The sequence below is a fragment of the Conger conger genome, chromosome 5, assembly GCF_963514075.1.
Source record: "Conger conger chromosome 5, fConCon1.1, whole genome shotgun sequence".
Taxonomy (NCBI): domain Eukaryota; kingdom Metazoa; phylum Chordata; class Actinopteri; order Anguilliformes; family Congridae; genus Conger; species Conger conger.
The window spans coordinates 48,621,095-48,646,500 of NC_083764.1; the positions used below are offsets into that span (position 1 = coordinate 48,621,095).

General features: G+C 42.4%; 1 protein-coding gene across 1 annotated transcript in view; it reads left to right on the forward strand.

Annotated features, from left to right (window-relative positions):
* The window catches only part of cdc73 (cell division cycle 73, Paf1/RNA polymerase II complex component, homolog (S. cerevisiae)), a 70,842-nt gene that overhangs the window by 37,115 nt on the left and 8,321 nt on the right, over positions 1-25,406 (forward strand). The window contains exons 11-13 of the mRNA XM_061243473.1: positions 8,366-8,423; positions 11,235-11,270; positions 12,369-12,456. Coding sequence (XP_061099457.1) covers positions 8,366-8,423; positions 11,235-11,270; positions 12,369-12,456 — 182 coding nt within the window. The remainder of the gene's footprint in view (positions 1-8,365; positions 8,424-11,234; positions 11,271-12,368; positions 12,457-25,406) is intronic.

Genomic DNA, 25,406 nt, shown 5'->3' on the forward strand with positions numbered 1-25,406 from the left:
TTCTTCCCAAATCCGTTCCGTTTAGTCGACCACCATCCTTTAGTCGCACAGCCTCAGCGTTTGTGCTCTTCCCGTCCTTTATCCCTCTCTCTGTGCGCCCTCCTCCGCTCCCCCCTTATTCGTTCTCTCCGGTCGGAGTGGATGCAGCTGGAATGTGTCGAGAGAAGAGCGTCTCTTTATTTTCCCCTGTTGTCTTCCTCCGTCCTTTCGTTTATTTCGGTTCCCCGTCACGGTTTAAAAGCCCGAGCAGCTGCCTCCTCTCCGCGGCTGAGCTCTCGTACCCCGGCCGGGCGAACCCGCGGCTGCAGCCTCAGACGGACGGCGGAGAGATAACGCATACCAGCCGCCAGCCGCGGCCGCCGCGCTCCTTCATGTTGCTAGGCAGGAACCGCAAACCAGACTGAGAGAAAGAAAGGGAAAAAACCGGAGGAGAGAAAAAAAGAGCTGCGCTCACAGGCTGGCCGCACGCTAGCAGCCCGCGTTCGGCTCGCGGTCTGGGGCTCCGGAGAGGAGAGGCAGCTGTGGAAGCACAGCTTTCGGAGGAGCAGAATCACAGTGACAGAGCGCTCGCGCGTCACCGCCGTCTTAATAGACCTCCTCACGTGACCCATTCATATTCATTCCCTCCCCCCCGTCACCCCCTCCCCCAAAAAAAGGATTTAACTCTGCTCTCTCTGCTGGGCGCGGGGCTTCCCGCCCCTCTGTACCACACGTGTGTTCTCATTAGCTCTTATCTCCCGGCTCACGGCTTCTGGACAGATTCCAGTCTGTCGAGCATTTTTTCCTTTCCCTCTCATCTCCTTCCTTTAGCTACCTCCACCTCTCTGAATTCACCGTCGCTCATATTTCACCACAAGCGGTTAAGCGTCACATTTCTTGGGCAGGACTAGGCTGGGGTTTTTCTTTTTTATTTATTTATTGATTTATTTATTTTTTAAATACTGTTTTACTGCGCCTGAGTTACTGAAAGTGTGTGCCCAAATGTAGTCGATAGGGGTGTCGGCGAACAGTCACGCCCTGTGTGTGCACGCTCTCATCATCACCCTCGGCTGGCAGGGCTTTCTCGTCTCGCTCAGAAGAGCGGCTTTGCGGCTCAATTTATTTCACCGCTCCATATTCGACTGGTGCGCGGAGAATTTTCGTCACGCCAACAGCGGTTTACATTTTTTTCCACGAATTAGTTTAAAACGCCGGCGCCGATTTCCCAAGCAGTGACCGCATTTCCGGACGCGTTCAGCACAGTTTAATTAGGCCGCGCCGCACCGTAAACGTGAAACTGTAGACGGCGGCTAATATTCTGGGGTGGGTGCCTCAGTCAGTTCACTTAATATGAACCACTGTGGCGGTTTGTGGCAGGCGCATGATGTAAGTACCACGGGGCAGTATTGTAGCGGTTCGGAAACGTGAGAGACTGAATAATTAATGTCAGACCTCTCTTTGACTGAAGTCCTTTGGAGACCATTAGTTCTGCTACCAAGCCGAGGAAAGCACATTTGTCAGAAGGCAGTAATACCGGTATTGAGTATAAGAGATGGAGCTTGGGTGTCAGGATAGTCAGCAAAGCGGCCCCATTAGATTAATCTTGCGGGGCTCCAATTAAGTGTATATTTTGTTATCCCTTCATCGGCATGTTTTTGCGAACACATCAAGATCAAGATGCTCACTCTCACTCGCTTTCACACACACGCACACACACACACACACACACACACACTCTCACACACATTCACTCTCACTCTCACTCATTCGCTCTTGCTCTCGCTCTCACTCACTCTCACTCTCACTCACTCACCCACTCACACTTTCTCTCTTAAAAAGAAGAGTATATATTTTCCCACTGATTTCTTTGCTGTCTTCAGCTGCACAGGTTTCCTCTCTCTCTGTATTTGTCTCTCTCCCTCTCTCTATCAGACAGGTTTAATGAGGCCATAAGTTTTGTGATCCAGCACCAGCAAGTGCATTTACGTAGCCTTCGACACAAGAGGCCCAGGAGGTCACTTGGGGGTTCCCAGTGAGGCCACTATCACCTGATCTCATTTCCTCTCAGCTTATTATGGTGAGGGGGAGACGGCAGGGTCGGAGGGGTACTTCCATTTTAGGGTACCTTTTTAACCTTAAAACAGTCAGACCTTGTGAAATCACTTGAATTTCTTCTAAGACTACTTTCATGGTTTTTATACATTTTATACAATATTTAATAAATGTTAATTGAATCAATAAATTCAAAAAATTCCCTCCTGAGTTCACTTATTACTGTTTCTTCTTACTTCCATAAAACACACAAGTTTACATCCAAATGTTAAGTCTGAAAAGTTGGCAAAATAAAACTCAAATTGGTATGTTTCCATCAACTACTTATGGGAATATTCTGAAGAGGATGCAACACAATTATATAATCAAGAGCCATCGTTTGTGGTATTTCCAGAGTAGGTCCTCATCACATAATTGTATTTAAAAGTAATGTGTTCCCGTCGCCCTTTATCACATCTTCTCATTATCAATAACAACAAATTTCTAAATTTACAATTCAGGTGCTTCCTCTGTTTTTTTTAAGTGCAAAGTCAAAATTCACACAGTTGGATGGGAAGCCCACTGCAGTGTTTTGCCTTGCTGCTTTATGCTGGTGGCATACAACGTAAAACTACATTAAGGCCCTTGTCATTCCCCCAGTCTAATCAAGATGTCCTCAGGAAGAAGGAAAAGCACAATAGCTGAATTTCCTGCCTGTTTCTTATACTTAAATGTCCTCTCAAAACCGTTTTTTCTGCTCATCTGCCGACATCGGTCTACGCATCTGCCCCACATACAATTCATCACACCTTTGCGAAATGGAGTGACATTAGTTTTGGGGACTTCATGCTTCTTCCTCTTTTTACTGCATGGCTGACCATACCCATACCCATTCCCATTTTGCCCTTACATGCAACACACCAAATGCAAAACAAAATCATTTACAGCAAAGAAACTAGGTTCTCCCAACAACGACTAGTTTCATTGTCCCTTCTGCTAATTATCATTTCATTGGCCAAATGATTTAGTTAATCTGACATTTGTGTTAAAGTTACAAGCATATGTGTCCCAGAAAAAAACAGTTCCAGTACAGGAAGAGCCAGAGCTGGTGTACAGCTATTGAGAAAATAAAGGCAAATTAATTGGTTGGAACAAAAACTGGCATATGCCCGGACCGGAGTCCGGTTATTGTTATGGCTGGGTTTTAAATTCAGTTATATTCATAATTGCCACAAATGGCGGAGTCATACTCGAATGAAAATGATCGCTTATGGCAACACAGGGATAAAATTGTTCAGACAGATGCTTCTGAATGCTCTACAGAAATGTTGCAATACATCTGCCACTTTTAATCCTAACTGGGTGGCAGACTGTGTCCTCACATTAAATAAATTATTAAAATGTCCACAATGATGTTTATGCTCATATAAATAAACGGATCAATTATAGAATCAAAAAGTGAGGTAAAAAAAAAAACCTTATGAGCTTTTATATACGTTTTAAATATATACGTTTTGGCTTTCGGGTTAATGCCAGGTGCTCTTTAGATAGGGGTTATGTTATTTTAAAAGATACAGGCTATGCATACGTTTGAGCAAATTTTTTTTCATCCAGAAAGAAGATGCATGCATTTGCTATGACCACTGTATAGATTATTGGTACCATTCTATGACATTACTACAAATTACAGTTCAGTCGAAAGTAGCAGGATTTAAACTGTTGAAATGTGCCCCGACTACGGGGCTAGTTGAAACTGTATTCTTTGATTGATAAATATCGTTCTGTAGCATTCAATTCCCTGCGGTATTTACATTCTGAACCCCTTAAAATGGCCACAGATTGATTGCTTGTTTAGAATCTAACTAGCGTATTGTTATGTTGCTTGCAACATTTGTATAATGATGTATTGCTTTATTTGTTTATATATATATATATATATATATATATATATATATATATATATATATATATATATTTATTTACGGCATAGTGGAAAGCTACGTTCAGTTTGCCAGTAGCTAGTTTGAATTTGTGTTTCAGCGAATAAACATGGATCGTCTGAACATTAAGAAACTACATAACGTTGCAATAAGCTATAAATCAACCAACAGCTACTGAAATTCTTTGATAACTATAATACTTACTTTTTTGTAAACGTTGACAACTTAGTTTCGGTTAACCGTTTAAACATTTACATGTTCACTCGCCTAATCGTTGTCTGAGTTTTGCTGCTGCTGTAATGCTGTTCAATTGCAAAGCATTCAAGCTTTGCTTAGAGACTGATGTGAAGTGGAGCAGCTATGTAACCAACTTAAAATTCCATGATCTCTCCTAAGCTTCCATTATGCTGTCTCGTCCAAAAAATGTTGTGACCATTGATGTCATTTATAATCATTGAGTATAAATTTAACCCAGTTCTAAAATGTCATTTTCCCTTTTGGTACATTATTGATTTAGTGCTTGATGTTTCAGCGCTTTACACTACTGCTTTACAAACGATGCCATTTTCTTTCATATTGGTATACTTGACAGGAATTAGATTGGGATTTTTTACTCCACATAATATTTTTTCCCCCCGTTCACTTCAACCTAGTAATGTAGGAAATTATTTTTATTGTGTCGCCCCATTTTGTGGGGTGTTTGGAGTTTTGTTTGAAATTAATCCCATCCACTCTGTACACTACCTTATCTTTGAGACTAAGGGCTCAAATAATTAATTAGTGACAAAAATATCCTGTAGGAACCCATTTCCTCATCCAATTTATATTCTTGTGTACTGTGAAATTATTTGTTATTGTTATTTAAACTTGTAAAAGCAGTTTGGTGTTTGTACTACAAGTTGTACACTGCCATCCTGAAAAATAAACAAATGATTCTCTGAACGATGACTGCTTTATTTAATCCCGTACTGTCTCTCCCTTTCCGCAAGGCTTAAATGAAGCCCCATTAACTCACCATCTGCGTTCGCAAACGTTGTCCTCCGCAAATAAGGCGTTCTCACGGCAGACAAATCTTTAGCTAATTTTAGCTCATCGCTTTGTTTGCAATAGCGTTTCTTTCCTTTTCCTGTGTATTTGATGTGGCGCGGCCATGCCTTTATCGGTGCGTAGGCAGATTTTCGTACTTTTAGCTGTACTGTGAGTGGAGGGGACCATGCCATTTGAAATGTGCGCTTCACACACAGAGCTGTGGAAAGCAGCAGCGATACTCTCTGTTGACTCAGACACTGCAATTATCGTCAGTGGGATATTTAAGGTTCTCCACCAGAGGAAAACCCTCAATTTGTACAATTTCTACATTTCGGCGATGATGCTAATCATTTGCACTGAAGTTCTCACATGCAGTACTTTTTTTTTTTTCCTCTCTTTTTTTAAATTTATTTCTTTCTTTATTTATTTTCTTCTCTCCAGTAAGGACTAGTCCTGTAATTTCATTTCAGCAGTGACACAATGTGTTATACCTCAAACACCTACCAAAGATATGTGCATATACCGAATAGGCTGTCACTTGAAATGTAATTTTTTTTCTTGGAATGTTACCAGCCTGAACTCTACAATTGTGTGACTTTATGAGCTTTGTTTAATGGGGCTGTCAAGAGCTTAGCTAGAGAACATTGTATTGTATCACCTACCGAAGGCCGTGCTCATGATGCTAGTGGCTGTGCAAGTCTGTGCTTGATATTTTGGGACCTTTTACCATTGATCCCTGGCAGAGCCCAAAGGACGGAGGTTGCACTCCTTGAGCCCAGTAGTCCAGAGGCTAAATGGGTAGAAACCAGACCAGGGTGTGATGCATAGGGCGGCCTGTAGCGTAGTGGTTAAGGTGCATGACTGGGACCCACAAGGTTTGAATCCCGGTATAGCCACAATAAGATCAGCACAGCCATTGGGCCCTTGAACAAGGTCCTTAACCCTGCATTGCTCCTGGGGAGGATTGTCTCCTGCTTAGTCTAATCAACTGTACATCGCTCTGGATAAGAGCATCTGCCAAATGCCGTTAATGTAATGTAATGGAATGGAATGGAATGCATTATTGTTTTGGATTCAAATACTCTTCTGTGCTCATTTGATCTTGCCGTTGAGCCAAACAAGAGGACCAGAAGGCATGGTTTGAATATTGTAATTGGTTCCAATGCACCAGGCAATCCCCACAAAGTGTAGAATAGTATTTGAATCCAAAACAATTACATTTTTGACCCAGGTCTGTTAGAAACGCTCAACAAGGAAATTCTCCTCAGAGGAAGTCATCAGTTATTCCATTTCGTACAGTATGTTTGGGATCCAGAAGGTCAAACAAGGAATGCGCTTATGAATTAAGAAACTGTCTGCAGCAACTGTTTTAGCAGCTTTGTGTGTTTCAATAGCATTGAGCTTGCAATAAGTGCTGAACTTAAACAGCCCTGATCTCACCGTGGGCATTGTGCCCTGTCTGTGATTGCTCCTGTCTTCTTCCTGTGCCTTTCTCTTAGTGGAGAGTAATTGCAGACAGAGATTTAGAACGCTTGGAAAAAGCCCACGAAAATCTCCCAATTTTTTTGAATGTCAGTGGAACAAGCTTGTTAGTTATAAGCTGGTACTCAAGTGTCTCCATTTGATGCGATTGGTGCTCTTTAATATGAATCCTAGACAAAATGCCTTAATCATAAAGCCATTTAACTTCTGCGTCTGAAAGTACATGCTGCCGTTTTCCGTCATCTTTGGGTACACGCTTCTTTAGGTGTGCTTTTCGGTTATTTCATCTCATTGTCTTTATTTTATTTCAGTAATTTGTAAAAAATAATGGGCTTCTGCTCAGTCTTACTTCGGCGCATGTTCAGGCTTCAGCTGTACCATTAGCTGACTAGAAGCAGGTGACGGTTGGCTTCGTCTCACCGGCAGTAAGGTGGCTTAAGCCAGCTGACATTCCTCATGGCATCGCCTTAGTTCTTCCCAGCTTCACGACAAGCGCCCGCAGTCTGTCGGTCGTCTGTGAGAGAGGCACCTCTCTGGTGTGTGTGTGCTTCAGTCCCCGGGCCGATCGCCAGAGTGCGGGGACCCCGCGGTCTCTCCCGGGTCAATGGCCGATTCTGACTCGGGGAGGGGGAAAAAAAGGTATCGATCGACTCTTCTTGCTAAGAGATACAAACCTACACTGCTTTTGCATTCTGGCACACCTGTGGTCTGCTGACGGCGGTCACGACACGGAAATCTGGAACAGGCAGAGTATTTGACTTTGCTCCATGCGTTAGATGCCATGGCCTCTGTGTTTGAGGAGAAAATTCCCTACTTTCAGCAACGCTCCCGTCACGCTGAAGAATTCTGAGGAGACCCCTTGGGAAGGGTCATGGGAGTGGAAGCCGTTACTTACAATCATAAATACTCCCATCTGTATTTTTCGAGGAGTTTCCTCACATATGTGGGAGAATGGCACTGAATCATGCAAGTTTAATAACTAGAACTGTTTTTCTTATTCATGGACAATTATGAGGCCTAGGGCCCCCAGTCGCAGAGTTTGTGTCATAGCGTGTTACGGCTTTTGTGATAAACAAGCTAAAAACAGTCTTGCTGGGTTGTCGGTGGATTTTCCTGTAAGATAGGACTGGATTATGTGCATAATGTTTTTATATCTCTCCAAATATTGTAAAACCGTTTCCCAGTTGTAGGATTTTGCAGCCATTCTCAGCAAAATACTTGGCCATGGTTATGTTGCGAACATTTAGAAGGGCTATGAAGAATATGTAATTAGCATTCATACGGTGTCTGCTTCAGAAGTGCGGTCTTGTTTTGTATTAAATGGGCTCTTTGAGGCAGTCGGCTTGCCATCTGTCAATGATTCAGTATCTTTATCACGGATCCATCATTCTACAATGAACACAGGCTTGTGTTGAGTGCTACGTTTTCATTGTTCTGATAGACGTTTTACAGCTGTGATTACGCTTTTAAAATGGCAGTAATAAACATCGGATGATCTTAGTTTTAAGGCAGAAATTGAGCCAGTAATTACAAGGTGAAAAGTAATGTTTTCTCTCTTTCTGTAAGATGTGGATGTACTTTATAGCTGCTCATTTGTGGGTGGAAGAAGAAAAATGAACTCCGGGAAAGTGGTATTCCAGTTCTGAGAGGAGTCAGTTCTGGTTGTGCCTTTGAGCTGTGCTGTTCAGCTGTTGCTAAAATATCCAGCTATGAAAATGGATAATGTGTGGGCACAGGGAATGCAAGCTATGCAAGTGGGATGCAAGCTTTCCAGAAAATACAAAAGCGTGTCATGCTGTTCTTGTCCGGGTTTTGTACGGGACGGGTTTTTGTTTTTAAAGTACTGTAGCTCAGTTTTTTGTATGTTTGCCTTTAGCTGATGTTTGTTTATTCCTTTCTTCCAGGAAGGAGCTTCTGCACGGAAGGCCCAGACGCCAGCACTGCAGCCTGTCCCTCGCCCAGGTTAGTGTGCACCACTCATTCCCCGCTCACGTCTTAACTCCTGTCAAACCCAACGCTGCCTCATCTTTTTTTAACCACGCACCCAACCCCCGCCCCCCATCCTAACACGGCCAAGATAGCGCCCTCCTCCCACCTCCCCGCCCACTTCCTGTTTCAGCCCGTGCACCTAGCCGTACCCCCGCGGCGTTCACGACAACCCCCATTAGCGCCGTGGCGCCACGACACCGCTACGCCCCGCGCGTGTTTGACAATTCCGCTCACCGTAAACATGTAAAACCGCGCCCCGGGAGAGGCCCCGTCTCCGTTCACTCCGCTCTGCTGTCATATCGGCTTTTTTCCCCTTCCCGGCTCTGGAAGCTACGGCGTTCCGGCTCCTTCCGCGGCTACGGGGGCGGGATGAAATGTCAGCCCGTCTTGCGGCGCCGCCAGATACCGCGCGTTGTTGGCCGTCACTTACAAATGTCGGCCCCACCGTTATCTCCACAATGGAGCCGACGCGCAGGCCGGAAGTGCAGAGGTCGGCCCGTCAAGCAGGGCCCCGTCACTGCTTCTCTCTGAATCGCCGCCTTTGTGTCGGGTTATGAATCACTTTCTCCGTTTCTGGGGTGTAGATGGAAAGATCAATAGAATATATGAATTGGAGGCACGGAGGGGGAGGGCCCATGAGAAGTGGAGTGAGGTTGAGCCCCCGCCGGATTCTGCAGAGGACTGGATATCGACACACTGTGCCGGTTTTAAACGGCTGTGTTTTTGTTCCGCCTTCCTAACTCGCCGGTGTTTTTTTTGCCCGTCGGTACTATGATTAAGAACAGCATTGAATTGGCCCTCAGCTGTCAGGAGTGACCCTCGTGCACTGCTGTCAGAGACGGGTCTGTTGCATCCACAGTAACGGACTTGTCAAATTAACTCCGGCTTTTGCCTGTCCTTAAATTCCCCCCCCCCCCTTTTCTTTTGAAAACACTCCGGAGCTTGTGTGCTGCACTATAACACCGGGAAACGACAGCCACCCAAATTATTTCTCCTTTCCTGCAACATTGGCTTACACCTTTTCATTACTGTAGCTTAGGCCACTGCTGTTATTTTATGTATCCAATGTGGTTTAATGTTGTTAAAACGTCTGCAGCGGCTGTTTGACGGGCATCCATGGAGGCCGAGTGTATGTTTTCTATCTGCGGACAATTCGATACAAAGATCAGAAATAGCTGTTTCCCTGATTCCCATTGATGCACTTCCAATGGGAAAAAAGTTATGTGCATTGTTACAGGCCTATGTCCATTTTGTTTGATTTGACCTATACAATTTTTATTTTAATTAGGGGTATAACGGTTTCATTTATGATTGACCACTGTCTGTTTTACTGATAATGGGCAAAAATCGTGTTTGTAGCCATTTTGTTATATTATATTTTGTTATTTTTCATGGTTAATGGGCTATACCCCATTTATCTGTTTAATGTAAGAGCACATAAGCCTTCGTCTACGAATTTGATTTGCGTAGCGAACAATATTAGTTGCCAAACATCCTGAATACCTGTTTGTAGTGCTGAAAAGCAGGGGAAAAAAAGAAATGTTCTGTGATGTGAACTTTGAGTGATGGTTGACTGCTATGTTTAAAATTGTATGGCTTTCCCTCGTACCACCATGCAGCACTGAATGCTAACTTGTATTTGTAGGTAAATCACACACACATAGTTTTATGCATTCCTTTGCTCAGTTAAGGGGGAACAAGTTGTACAACGCTATACTATGAAAAGTGTTAAAAATGAAGTGAAATGTTGATGGCAGTTCATCGCCTGCTTGAGCCAGAGGACTGTACATTCTGCACTTGGTTTCAGTACATCAGCACATTGTATACTAGCTTCTCTCCCACAGTGGCAACAAACACCAGATCCTTCATATTTTCATTAGGGATAATAGCCACCACGCAGTTTGCTAGTCCAGTTAGATGCATCCGTCAGCATGCGTTTATAAGAACAAACCTTAAAACTCATGACCATCACATTACCAGGCTAGGGGATTTTAGACTGTTAACATCTCTCAGCCGGTTCGGAGATCTGATGTTACCTTTCAGCTTTTTATTTTTCTCTCCTCTCACCACTCAGCACGTTCTGCATTATTCACACCGGCTATTTCGGTACCATCACATTTTAAAATTTTTAGGACCTGCATCAACTCCAGGCCAGCCGAAACAAAAAAAAAAAACAGAAAAACGAAAGGCTTCTGTGTGAAGTCTTCTTGTTGGGATTTTTTTTTAAATCTGAACATTAAGGAGACATTCCGTTTATTTTTGGTGGGTGTGGGGCGGGGGTGCATTTGAGCAGAGCGTCCTCATCTTGTCACATCAATATTAATCTGGTGAACACTTACATAAATCCCTGCCTGGCAGATGGAGAGATGAAGCTCCTACCTCCTGACATACACACACACACACACGCAGACACACGTGTGTCTGCATGCACACACAAACACATATTTCCGTAGAGAACGTATTAGGCGGTTATAAGCATGTCTGTTTCTCCTATAAGGACTGAAAGACTAGGTTTGGTAAATCTCGTGCCAAAAAATGTCCCTGTAATGTAAGAAGCCTGCTCTCGTGATGGTGCGTTACAGCCCTCCCCTTTCTCTCTCTCTCAAAGCCTTTTGTTTGAGGCTTCAGCGTGTTGTGTTATACAAGACAAAATGCATGAGGATTGCCTCCCTGGCTGAAAAAATAGTCCTTACTCTGAATGCACATGTCACACTGTCCGCGTATTGTTCTCTCTTTGAAACGTTTTGTTTTTTTGTGTGTTTGTCTCCCCTCCCCCATCCCCAGTTTCTCAAGCCAGACCACCGCCAAACCAAAAGAAAGGTATGTATGAAAGGAAAGATTTTATTCGCTGTTCACTAATATACGCTATGCATGTTACTACTTTTATTTATATTTTTTTAACATTCTTTTAGTAGTGTTTCCAGATAATCACCCACAGTTGTAAACTTCCCGTTTTCCAGTGGTAATTTGAATTTAAATTACTTCAGCAACTTCACCTATGAAAGGGAATATGTGGGATTAACTAAAACTGTGCCATGAAATACTGATTGGCAAACAAACAAACACACCGCTCCCTCATTAGTGCACGTCTGTTCGCTGTATTTAGTATTCACGGTATAGGGAATAGCCTTTTATTGTCTTCAGTGGGGGGAAATGGGAGCCATAAGCTTCAGCAGCTTAGTACAGCTCCACACTGAACAAGGTCAGCTTTTAATGAGGAGAGAGCTTGTAGATCTGTTAAAGGATGACTGTAGCCACTCTAAAGGGGAAATACATTTTTCACAGTATATGTAATTTTAGGAAGGCGGATAAGTGGGGAAGAGGTAGAATAACCTCCTTGAACTCAAGCTCTACTGCAGTTGGCGCAAAATTCCCAGAACAGGAAATGTGGACTGTGAGTATCATTCAGACTTAAAGGGATATGTTGTGGACAATCCCTTTAAAGCTGAATGAGCTGAATTTCGTGCAAGATTTCAATTTATGACCCTTAGCCTAATGTGCCAGGAACAGAGCCCTTTTCTCCTCCTCCCATTACGGCTGTAGTTGAAGACATTAACACATATTATGGTAAAATCCTCCATTAAAACCCCTTCAATGTTAAAATTAATTAAATTGTACTCATTAGCTGCATGTCGGAGTATGTCCTGGACAGTCTTTAAATTTGTTTGCCATCAGAACCGCATTTCAAGGGAACAGCCTGTTTCTAAAAGTAGATCTGGGCACAAATAACCCGCTTTATACAGGTCTTCAAAGGGTATATATTGATTAATTTTTAAAGCCTTGTCATTCAGGACATTGAGTTGGATTCAACGCTGGCACTGGAACTGAATGCAGAAATACAAAGCATTACACTCTCTCACACCCTCTCTCTCTCTTGGTCTATCTCTCTTTTATGCTCGCTCTCTTTCGTGTTCAAAGGTTCTCGAACGCCCATTGTGATCATACCTGCCGCCACGACGTCGTTAATCACCATGCTAAATGCAAAAGACCTTTTGCAAGACCTGAAGTAAGTAATTTGTTTGTCCTGTTGCGGCTGTAGACTTTTCAGTGCTAATACAAAGAGGGAAATGGGGAAATAAGAGGGTAATAATTCCTATCTAAAATGTGACTTTTTAAAGAAAAGAAATAGTTTGCTATCAACATACTGTTGGGGTGATTTGTTTTCACACATCCTACCTTATGAGGGAATTCCTGAAACTGTCCTGAAAATGAATTGGCACTTTCAAATGAGCACGGTTTTAATTGGTACGCGATCTACAATGTTCTTGTTCGCTTACATCCAGGGGCACTTGGGCTTTGCTTGAGAGATTACGTTACATGAAGGGAAACCAAACCAAACATGCCTGACGGATGACCGTAGCAGTTTGTGTTTGGCCACGCGTGGTAAAATGGTAAAACGGTACGATTGGGACACGAAGGGAAACCGTATGCCTTCATCCTTCCTGATTGGTTGCGGCTTGATGCATTGGTTCCCTTCCTGAGTTGACACAAATCCCATGACACATAGTCCCTCAAACCCTTGGTGGGAGGACTTTGCATTTAAAGTATACAATTAACTGATCCTCTCTGGCTCGTAGAAAACTCTTCTCTTGCACAGTTCCTGCAGACAGCAATGCCATTTGACAACAGTTCACAAAATGTATTGTAATGTTGAGCTTCTATTTTGAGTTGAACATTTGCAGTGTCCAATGGTCGTGCGTGTCCCAGTGTTTCGTGTAAATTGTAACCCATCAGCCCTGAGGTTTAATCATTAGGGTTCTTGAAGCTGAAGAGCCGGGAAAAGATTGCAGTCCTTATTGAAGATGGGAAAATTAGTCAGTGATTAGGACAAAGGCATGGTGGCACAGTGGCAATTGCCTGCAATACCTGCTGGCATCATCGACCCACACCTACCTCCACAGCGTGTGATCTGCAAAGACATCCAGGAACAGTAGACAACTTGCGACAGACTAATTACTCAAGGCCTTTATGTGTGTGTGCCAGCACCTGTGCACATGCATGTTTAATATATAATGCATATTATTCCCAGATGTCCAGGATAATGTTTAACCTTTGTGATTCAGAATATGCAACGTAAAAGAATAGCCACTGCTTTGTTTGCGTCTCATGAATATGCTTGAATTGAATGTTCTTTTCGTACCAATGCTTTTGAGTTGGGCTGCCCAGGCCTGTTCCTGGAGATCTACCATCATTTTCAATTCAACCGTAATTCTGTAGTCCTGGTTCTACTTATTGGCAGATCAATCCAATCTCTTGCTTTTGAATGATGTGTACTTTGTTAATCCTACTGGAATACATCTTTCCAGGGGGACACTATTTATTATTTTGCTATTATTTTTTCTTTGGTAGATTTAAGGTGATCCTGGGTGGAGATCTGATCTACGTTGGGGGTTAGGCTACACGCCGCTTTGTGTTTCGTAAACCTTCAAAGATTAGCCCAGGTTTATTCGGTTTAGATTAGGCAGATGAGTTACTGGTGGCCTTGCAGTGTTTGTTCCCACTTCCCAGTCTACATTCCATTCTAAATTCCTGTTATGTCCTGACCCTAGACCCTAGGTTGTAATAGTTGGAGTGAAAACCTACAGGACGGTAGATCTCCAAGCACAGAGTTGGGCAGGACTGCTCTTGAGGATATAAGCAGACGATGAATTTAAGATTTAAGAGAGTAGCATCAAAAATTATTTTGCACCCTCCCAGAAAAATAAATAAATTGAAGTAGAACTGTCTTCACCACGCTCTAATTGGGAGACCACTGAGGCCAGAAAGTATCGCATTGATCCCCCCAAAAAAAGGGGGAAAAAAGTTTCCATGGTGGCCGTGACATGTAGTACTCCCATGTAGTTCTTTGTCAGGCACTGCAGCTGGTGCCAGAACGACTCTGCTGAAGCCCAGTATGAGTCACCCTCTAGAAACGGGTCATTTCTCTCCCTTTGTCCGCCCACGCGTTAGGGAAATGAGACATGGTGTTTCAGACGGGCATAGATGTACGTTACTTCAGTACACATTAGCTCCAACAACAATAACAACAACTGCTCCAATTTCCAGGAGCAGGAACGGATATATACCCGTGTGTGTATTTTGAAGCCCTGTCTTTTATCGGTTTGATATATATCAAATGTATGCATATGTACAGTGCATATGTACATTGTTTTATATGGCCAGATTCCCTCTCTGGAAGACATTCCTCAGCCTAGAGGGAAATGGTTGCAGGGACCCAACAGAAGGGCCAGTAGGAGCAGCAGTGTTATTTTTCCTTGGAAGGAGTGCGTCCATTATTCTGTGTTGATATCTGTTGGCTACTGTAAATGTGTGTCATCTGTGAATTTAGTAGGAGTTATCCAACCATCCCTGACAATTTTACTTCAATCAAGAGGAAAATCTGGAAACATGTGCTTTGTCCCATATTTGTTTTGGGGAATGTTCGATCTAGAACATTGATCTAAATAGCAGTGATGATAAAGTTTAGGTTAGTTGGGTTAATTAGCTTTGGTTGTTGTTGTCTGGGTCTAGTCCTGTCTTATAAGGGTGAGGCAGATGATAAATATTTAGGTATTGTAGTTTCATAGTGTGTTCAAGTACTCTGTATAAACAAAATTTGAAGGCTATTTTTCAGTGTGAGGTTTCTCTCAGTCACCCCCCATGTAATTGATATTGCAGTGGTATTATAATGAATGTGTTCCAATAGTTACTGGAAATAATTTCAAGGACCCCAGGGGTGGCGGAAAAAAACAATTATTCTAAGTTTGACCCAGGATTTGTCTCTAGTTGGATATGCCAAGCATACAAAAGCAGTCCTTGGTACAAGTTTCATTTCCCTGAAGAAAATAGACTTTCTGAAGATATGTCAGGACCTGAAAATGTTGCCACTATAAAGTGCAAGTGGATAGCTATGCTCAGATTACTTCTATGCTTGTACTACTTATTTGTCCTATTGAGATGCTTTGCCGTTATGCATATAGTGTGCATAATATGGGTATGTAATTGAAAGTGGGATTTGGATTCGATTCTGCGCAATATATCAAAGCATACAGCTATAGGAGTGGATTCTTGAATGATAGCCCAGTTTAATATTTCCTGGGTTGAAATTATATCCATTATATCTATTTTTAGGTGGAAAGATTATCATGTTCAGATTCTGTCTTATAGGACTTAATACGTACATATATGTTAGGCTGTACAATCATTCGCAATTGTGCGTGTGAACTATTCTGGCTAATTGGCATATATTACAATCAGTCATTCCCAGTTTATGGAAGGCAACATCTTTTCAGAGAAGCAGTGGCTCAAATCCCTATACACTCGGATTAAACTAAAAGTTTTCAGAGTATTTATTTAACCTTATCTTGAACATTTTCCCCTTTCACATCGCACAAAGTTATTCAGTGCCTGTATGTGATAATGTTGCAGCTGCTTAAAATATGTACCCTTGTCCTCTTGAAGCATGTTCTGCAAGTCACTGAGGAAAGGCTTCCTTTGTCTCTGCAGTCCATTTGATAACATGCGCATTCCTTGCGTAGGAGTCTTATACTCCACATGCATTTGGCGCAGACAGAGAAAAATTCCACAGGGGGCCATACTTACTGTAGATGTCTGCATAGCAGTAAGCGGTCGCATTCTGTCAGAACTGTTTCTTGAAAACAGACTGCTAATGGGGGGAACCTGAGTAAATCATTCTTGGATTTGCTTTGGATTTTATTTTGGGAAGCACTAAATGACATGTTTATATTTTCTGTATGTTAAGGATTATTAATATGACACTAAAACATGGTCAAACAATCACCGGTTTGACTGCCATTACGGGTTATTTCTCTCCTCCCTTTTTTCACACTACTCCCATCAGCAAGGAGGCTGTCATCTCAGCTGGAGGTGCAGTTAGACAAAACGAGCCTACCCTAGACACAACACATCTCCAGTTTCTAAAAACAAAGTAAACTTTGTTTTCTTTTTGGAAATGCATTGAGTAAGCCAAAGACCAAAGCCACATCATGGGGTCAAGCGCAGGTTTGTTTCTGCTGTATAGAAACAATGTTGTTGAATTCCACTTCGATTATGTCCCAAACTTGGTGCGATCTTTATCATACTGCCTGAAAGTAGAAGGAAAGTAAGAAAGAAGAGTGTACTCTGTAAGGGATGCTAAAGCATATTTACAGAACTAGGATTGGCATGCTACATGTTTATACTTTATGCTGATAAAGGTTTGTGCATTTCACTATTACTGAACTGAGTCCTGTTCATGTCAGCACACTTTGGTCTAAATGGTGAATTAATGCGAATGTGTGTTCATCTAAGATACATGCCCATCAGAGGAGTAATTGCCATCATAAGGTTTTATTAGATCCATAAATCACCAAAACACTGGCCAGTGTGCCCGAGCCAGCCTCTCATGCAGTGTATATGTATTGCAACAGGGAACCACGGATATTAAAAAGGCCCCCGAAGGCCGGGTTGGGGGGAAAATTTGGTTCATTACTCTGAACACTCGGTGGAATTTCTTCTCATCTTCCCTGACACACTCTTTTAGACTCATAGTTTTCTTTTAGTTCTCTTTTTTTGGCAACCAATTAATAAAAATGTGTATTATTTTACTAATCTGCTAGCTTGAATGAACCTGATAAGCAAATTGAAACAACTATCAGGCATACAGATATGTGGCCAACAGCCATACAACTGTGTTGCTAACTGCTGAAGCTAGGCAGGTGTGGCTTTGGATAGTATTTGAGACTATTAAGGTGCTACTAGGAGTGTTCGTGGGGCAGGAAGGGGCACTCTTCCTTCTGGATGAAATGGAAAGCCAGTGCCCTAGCGCTGTGATGGGGCCACTCTCCTGTAGAAGGTGTCATCCTTTGGACCTAGGTCCTGATGCTGTCTTCAGTAAAGATCCCATGGCACTTTTCAAAATAGGAGGGATGTTAACTGTGGTGTCCTGTTAAAATCGCTTGCATTGCCTACCCTTTGGAGAATAGTGTTCTGAGTTGATCTACCAAGTTAAGTAAAGGAAAATAAAGTAAAGGGCATGAATAAAAACATGTCAGTGAAAAAAGACAACAGGCTGGAAAATGTTAAACTTCCATTTTCAACCTTTAAAATGATTCACATGGTTAAATACATATGGGTAAATTTGATCATTGCATTATATCAGCATTAGGTAAAATAGGTAAAAATTGGCTGTTTGTCACTGTAATACACTGTGCAACAGTTTTACAGTTAAATTTGTTTCCTCAATGTTACATGATGCTTACTCATTTTTCATCTTTAACTCCTTTATTCTGGAACTCAGCAGTTATCTGTTTCAGAATAAAGTAGAAGGAGAGATGTAAACCATAGAGACAGGGATTGAATAGAAGTTATATTCCATCAATATAAGCTCTTCATTAGCACTTCTCCAAAATCTTGAGCTTTTAATTCAAGGTAAAAATAAATGGAGAAAAAAAAACTTGAATGCTGTGAAAATTATTTGCTAAAGATAACTGCCGAAGAATAAAATGTGGAAATGTCAATGGTGTTTGTAATAGTTGTCGAAGTGTGAGATGCATTTAAAATGAAATAGGGCGAGGGCAATTTTAAGTATGAATTCTGTTTGTTTTTAAATTGCTGTACTTTGATGTCGTTTCCAATTATTTCAGAGTTCTGAATGACCTCTGTTCCCCATGCCATCATGTCTGAGGTTCCACTATATTATTTCTGCACCAGTTTCACATTGTAAAATCTAAGCCAAATGTCTTTCCATCGTATACAGTAAGCCATTCTTACCCCTATGAATTTTCAGTGCACTGGCGCCCTCTCTTCGGCTCAGTTAATCTACTTTGACATATGCAGCAGATCTGACATGAAAAAAAGACTTCGTTCTTCGGGCACAGTTCTTCAGTGTCATGCATTGCATATCAATATATCGGGTTCTGTTGGGAGGACGCAAAGGCTGTCTGCTGATGCTCGGGTACCCGCTGGTGCAAATCGAAAGGAGGTGAATTGGTTATGGTGTTTCAAGGACTCTTAAAGCATGTAGCATTGGCTATTGGCATCAAGGTGGCATTAGCTTGATAAAATACTACAGCCCCATGCATTTGAAGCCATTGGTGCCGCCAGAACACCAACCCGGCTTCCTTTCCTTCCACACGGCAATTTATTTTCCTGGATGGGAATACCATATTTTCTACAAATATCCTTGCGTGGCTCTGCATCACTCCAGAATATCAATCCCCGCTTCTGATACCCGTATACCTGTGTTTGTGTTTACAAGGGGTTTCTGCATCCTCAAAATGTAGTCCAATATCCATATATTCCATTTGGCGGTAATGCATGTAAATTGATAGGTCACCGTGCTTGGTACCTGAAGTGGCAGCAGTTATGATATAAATCTGTGGAGCGGGGGAGCTTCAATAAATTACGACAAATCCCTGAAGTGATTTATTCCCAAATGTTAATTGCCTGAAAAATTCTGATGACCTATAGAAAGTGTTTTGTCAAGTTGCAGATGCACATGGGCAAAATGATTGCAGAACACATTTTTCTCCGTCTTCCCAAGACTTATAAATCTCTTCATTTGAAAGTGCAAAGAGCAATTGTAAGATGGAAGACTGTGACAAAAAAAAACGTATTTGGAAGGTGCAACTTGTAATTAGATGCATTTATTTATTTTTACTTTGTGTAAAGCAAATCCGTCTGTGGCAATCAAACCACTGAGAGAAACTGGAACTTTGCTGAATGTCATTGTTTTCAAGAGAACAAGCATCTATTTTTTTCACGCATTTGAATGCAATGTGATTTATTTTTAACCATAATTACCACCATCCGTTTAATCGAACAGCTAATGGAACGACTATGCTCTGCCCCATTTTGTCACACACACACACACACACACACACACGGCATACACTCACACTCACTACACCTTGTAAAATTGGACAAGGCATAGTCATTCTTTTGCTGTTAGATTCATTTTAGGGCTGTTGGACTTCAGTGATTTGGGATTTTTTTCCGACTTCGATGTGGGATAATTATGCCTTTTCGGCTACCTTTTTTGGAGCATCTGCGCTGTGCAGAAGCGCGATACGTTTGTATGGTAACGGGAGGCCTAATTTGTATCTAATTGACATGCAAAAAAAAGCTGCTTCTCCCATCAGAGGGCCTCAGAAGAGCAGTCCTTGCCCTTCCTGTGAGCTGACAGTGAGCTTTTATAATTAGCAGGGGCTTGAAAGGGAATATTCTTTGATGTTGGCGCACAGAGTACGCGGCATTAATAAATTAGAGGAGAAAAAAACATTTCTGAGACACGATTTTTATTCCGTGCTCCACGAAGTGCCTCAGTGGGCTTGTACACCATTTGATGGGAAGCCATTTGGGATCTCCTTTGACCCAGCGCTCCTACACCTTACCCAGCCGTACCTGTTGCAACCTCGCGGGACCCACCGGATCGCCAATGCTGTCAGTCACAGATCGGTCTGTACCCGCTCGTTTTGACCTTGGCCAGTCACGTTCAAACAGAGTCCTCTTGTTCCTTGCTGATACTTGACAGCTCGAGTTGAAAACGCGCACCCAGCTCTGTCCAGGTCAGCATTACTGACACCTGACAGAATGAGCCTGCCATCATGAAGAGGGACAACTCCGGTGTGGGAAAAATAGCTTTTTCGTGCTCGGAAAAAAAACATCATATAAGGGGGAAGAGAGACTTGCTGTTTTGAGAATACCACTAAAGGATTCCAGAAAGGCTGATGGTTAAAAAAAAAAAAAAAAAAAAAGATAAAATAAAAAATAAAAAGCAAGTAAGACTGCAGGGCAAGCTGTCGACCCTCCGTTGGCTTTTTCTGACAAGGATATTAGCTGTGTAATATAAAACTTTTCCAGTGAAGAGCACCTCGGTTTTCTCCAGAGACCCTGTTGAAAATTGGGGCCCGTAAGCAATGCAGCACAATATTTGTTAGTTAAGTAATGTTGCCAGTGATAATTTGAAATAAATTAATTCAATTTACATTTGCCATTATAATGTGACAATGCTTAATAACAACAACAAAAGTAATGGACTACATTCTTGTAGAGCTTTTTCATAACATTATGCTCATATTGTATATAGTGAGGGGGGTACTTACCCTCCACAAGTTTGTTCATTTGAAGAGACGTTTTATCAGTATTTTATTTTATTTTTTAAATCCTCTACACATATATATACGAGCATTTCTGAATTACAATTGTGCTTTCAGATGGTAATAAATGATAAAATATTTAACACCAACCTGAAATATGCATGATTGCCATTTTACCACCGGAACTCTTACCACACATCAGTGAAGGTGGAGAGGGAAATAAATATCTGGCCATTTACTGGGGGCAACTTAACTGGTGAGAAGTTAGAAGTGCCAGGTTAAGAATATTGCTCGGGTACTGTGGAACCCCTTGTTCTTTGATAAGTGCCATAGGACCTTAACTGACCATACCGAATCACAACCTTGGTTTGCTCAGCTGAAGGACTGCAGCAACTGCTTCCCTGTTGCTGCACTGGGGTTTTATTTGACCCTGAGTGAAGAGCACTCCAAACTTGGACCATCGATGCCACAGCTTTGCTTTTCTCTGGAGGCCTGTAGTTTTTTAGCGAGGCAGCATACTCCAAACCATTTACAAACTTACCTTTTGTACACTACCTTTTGTACACTTAGTGTGCCACTGGTCTTCATGGAGATTTGTGGCAGGATTTTGAACACAAGGTCTTAAATCTCTCTGTGATCGATCATAAAGATGATTCAGCAGCTCTTCATTCAAAAGTATTTCAGTCACGACCATGACAATGCCATCACAGGACGGTGCAGTGATTGGAACTGGAAAAGGAAGTTGAACTCTGCCCCCTAGCAGGTCATTCTTAACGCAAGCATTCAATTTGGATAATCCAATTGTGAACAGGGAACTCTATGAATTGGTAGGGCTTGCACACCCCATACCTTACAGACACAGAACACTGCATTTTTCCTTTGTTTCTTTGTTCGAAGGGGATCGTGTTCAAAAAGCCATTTCGTCTTAAGTTAGTTCCCATGGAAAGTTAAAAGGGGCTAATTTTACATTGTAGGCTAAGTATCGTCAAGGTGAACAGCGTTGGAAACTTAGTGAGGGCTTGAGCTTGCATGGGGAAAATAGAAGAAAGCAAATGTTCTATGTGTCCTAAAGGAGTTTTAAATTCTCCCTTTTTCAGTGCTGTAGGCTAAAATTTAAAAGGAAGAGAATGTTAGAATACTTCCAGAATACTTACTGTAGCAGTGTCCACAGGTGGTGTGTTGTGTGTTTAAAGGCCCTGAGCTCTTACAGTAAGTGCCTTGTATGATAATGCAGGTTTTCTGCTTAAAATTCCAGGAATTTATTCACAGTGGAGATGCAGCATCAAACACAAGGACCATTTCAGTTGATGCCCTTGTTTGAATATAACCTAGAAATCTTGTGAGGCCCATCATGCCGTCTGGGCCTATTTCACTCCAAGTCCCTGCAGGTTCGTTCCTCAACACATGAATTGCTTACCAACCAGTTCTACCAAACTTCAGGTGGAACAATATCCTGTTGAATAAAGTCCAAGTGCTCAGCACAATCGCTGTCTATCCCTGCAAGGAGCCTAAGCTGTCAACCATGTAATCTCTTACTTTGGTAAACGGTTCTGAAATAAACATTTGAGCTAAAGCTGGGCGGCATCCTTCACTATTGCGAGACATCGTTGGTGGTATGCGTTCACACAGCCTATAAATGTTAGATCCCCCCCCTCCCTTCAGTCAGTCAGAGCGTCACTGCAATCCTCAAAGTTTCGATTCCCCCTGGAAAGCAGTCGTGACGGCCCAGCTTTAACGCGTAGAGGGATTGCGAGTGGAGCTCTGGCGTTTGTTCGGCAAGCCACTGCGAATGATGACACCCACCCGCCCCCCCGCCCCCCCCACCTCCTCCGCGCTGCAGCACTACGATAACATTCTGGAGGCACCACCACGGAGGGCTCCTATGGCAACAGAGGCGCGTAGCGGCTCGCCAGGCAATCCGCCGCTGTCACTTTGACGCGTCTGCCGGTGACGGGCCCCGGGATTCTCCTCTGTCACTCGGGCTGCGGGCGAGACCACCACCGGGAGACTGACTGCTCTGACAGCCGCACCCTCCCCCAGAGACGGTTTCGCCACCGATTTCAGGGGTCGGGTTTTCTCCCCCGTGCACATGCTCTTCTTCTTCTTCTTCAGGGGGAAATTTAGCAATTTAGAGATGTTGATAAGTTCCGGGAATGCATTTCGCGGGGTCAACACAACTTGCGGGAAGTTGCGGCATTCGACACTTTTAAAGAAATAAATAAAGGAAGAAACGTACTGCAGATTCGGTACCGTCAAGCATAGAGAGCTTAAAATATCCCGTCTCTTCGAGCCCTTCTGAAGAAAGGCTTCGCGATATGTTATCTGGTTTGAGGAATTGAAAGTTTTTCATTTTTTCGCAGCTTGAGAGCGGATCACAGCACCCCCGGGCGCTCCGTCATTGTGTCAGCGCGTTAGCGGACGCGCCGCCCCCCGCTCCGCATCACTTCAGCGGGTTGCTCCTCTCTCTTCACATGGCAGCGGCGCTAAGTGGAAAATATTATCCTCCAGCTTTATTCCTTATAAGTGTACACAGTGAGGATGCCAGAGGTTTCACACAAGAGAGCGTGCTGCAAGAACACTTAAGTGGTTCAGAGACTGCGGGTCGGGACCCAACGGTTGGGCGTGGGAGGGCTCGGGGAGGGTTGTGTGATCACATGTGAACTTATGTACTGTGTAGAATTACTGATAAATTACAGTTCAGTTGCTGAATTTGTTGCCGGATATTTGAATGAAAGGAAATGAAATTCCAATGGCCAGTCGCTTCAATCTCATGAATTCATATCTGTCAACTGAAGTAGCGTTTTATACTGTATGGTGGAGGTATATTTTCTCGAATTCATTTGGCTTTTTATCAATCGATTTTTCTTTGAATGTTATTTATGTAAATTCCATCTGTGATTTCAATCAAGAGTTCTATGTTCTGGGGCTTTTTATATGATATTCTTGCCTGCAACCTTCTTTTCTATTGATATTCATAACTATTTGAATGAAACGCTACACTTAGTGTGAATTGAACCATATGGCATGTATGCAGTTGTTTGGCGTGTTTAACAAAATAATTCAGTTGCAACATTTTTCATTCCTAAACATTAAAATGTTATATATACTAGTGTAGATGGTCATTGAGATGGGCTAAATCTGACATTTCCTAGAATGCAGTACTGGGGAATTTGTATGGTACGGTTCCCCAAACAGGCTGCCAACCACCTTATCACTGTACCATGCAAAAAATGCAAATGATGTTTAATACACTCGTATTTGAAAATTTTGGATGCACTATGTTGTGTGTTCATTTAGTTGTTAATTTTTAACTAAATGTAATGTAATGTAATGTACACGCGTAACATATACATTACATTACATTACAAGGCATTTAGCAGACGTTCTTATCCAGAGCGACTTACAACGATGTGTACCCCCAAGCACACGCGCACACACACACACACACACACACACACACACACAGTGTTGATGTTAATAGCAGTGGCTGTACTTACCATCTATTTCTGCCGAAGGCAAACCATTGGCATAAGGCAGGGAGCTAGAGAGGTAGTTCACGGGCAACAATCGATTCTCACCATGAGAGATCGCCACACACTGTTTTGTGAGGAACGGAGTATAAAAGTTTTAGTGGCCTTCTCCTTTCAATATCTCATTCAACACTGCTACCTTGCAAGCATATCTTTGCTATTATCCTGCCTGAGAAAGGTGCAAGGGAGGCTTTGCATCACTGCGTAATGGTAACTAAGTGGACACAGTTATTCTCCAGGCATTGAGAATATTTTTCCCTCTGTGTGTCTGCTGCAAGGCAAGTCAAATATAATGATTTGGTTAATGGTCAGGAAAACCAAATGTTTTATTATCCATTTGCATAAGTAATGATCATAAAGAGCCTATTACAGTGCCTTCCATTTAATATTTAACATTCTATGTAAAATAGGACTGCGCTGAACTTTTGAATAAACTGCGGAATAAACTGGGTTCAGCACTGGTGTTCCATATCAGATTTCGGCCTGCGATTTGCCTATGCCGTGATGACTCACAACAGCACATCTGTGGCCCATTAAGTCCAGGAGAGAGGAAAGGAAAGCCAGACGCCAGAACTCCCCACATGCATGCGGAAAGGGCCTCTGTCCGCTTTACTTCTCAGAGGGGAGCTGGAGCACTCAAATTTCCGAAACGCAAAACCTTTATTAAAGCAAAGTATCACTGTAACATTACATTTTTTGGAAAATCTTTGGAAATTTGAAATTTTCTACTGACACACTAATGCAGAATAGAAATGAAAAAAATAAAAGAAAAAACATACATTGTGAGCACTTTATTAAATACTCCTATGAACCAGCTTCTTAATGCAAATATTTAATCAGCCAATCATGTGGCAGCAACTTAATTAATACAAGCATGCAGGAGTGGGCGAGAGGTTCAGATGTTTTTCAGCCCAAATGTCAGAATGGGGTATAAAGTTTTTCAAGTGATTTTGACTGTGGAGTGATTGTTGGTGTCAGACAGTGGTTTGAGTATCTCAGAAACTGCTGATCTCCTGGGATTTTCACACCCAACATTCTCTACAGTTTGCAGAGAATGGAGCGAAAAACTAAATGCATCCACTGAGCAGTTCTGCGGATAAAAACGCCTTGTTAATGAGAGTGTTTGGAGGAGAAGGGCCAAACTGGTCAAAGCTGACAGGAAGGTGACAGTACAGTATGCAATTAAACACCCATTACAACAGTGGTATGCAGAAGAGCATCTCTGAACACACATCGCATCACAACCTCTCAGTGGATAGACTAATCAGTCTAAAAAATAAAAAAAGTCAAATACCTAATAAAGTGGTGTGTGTGTGTGTAGTGTATATAAACATATCCAAGACCAGATT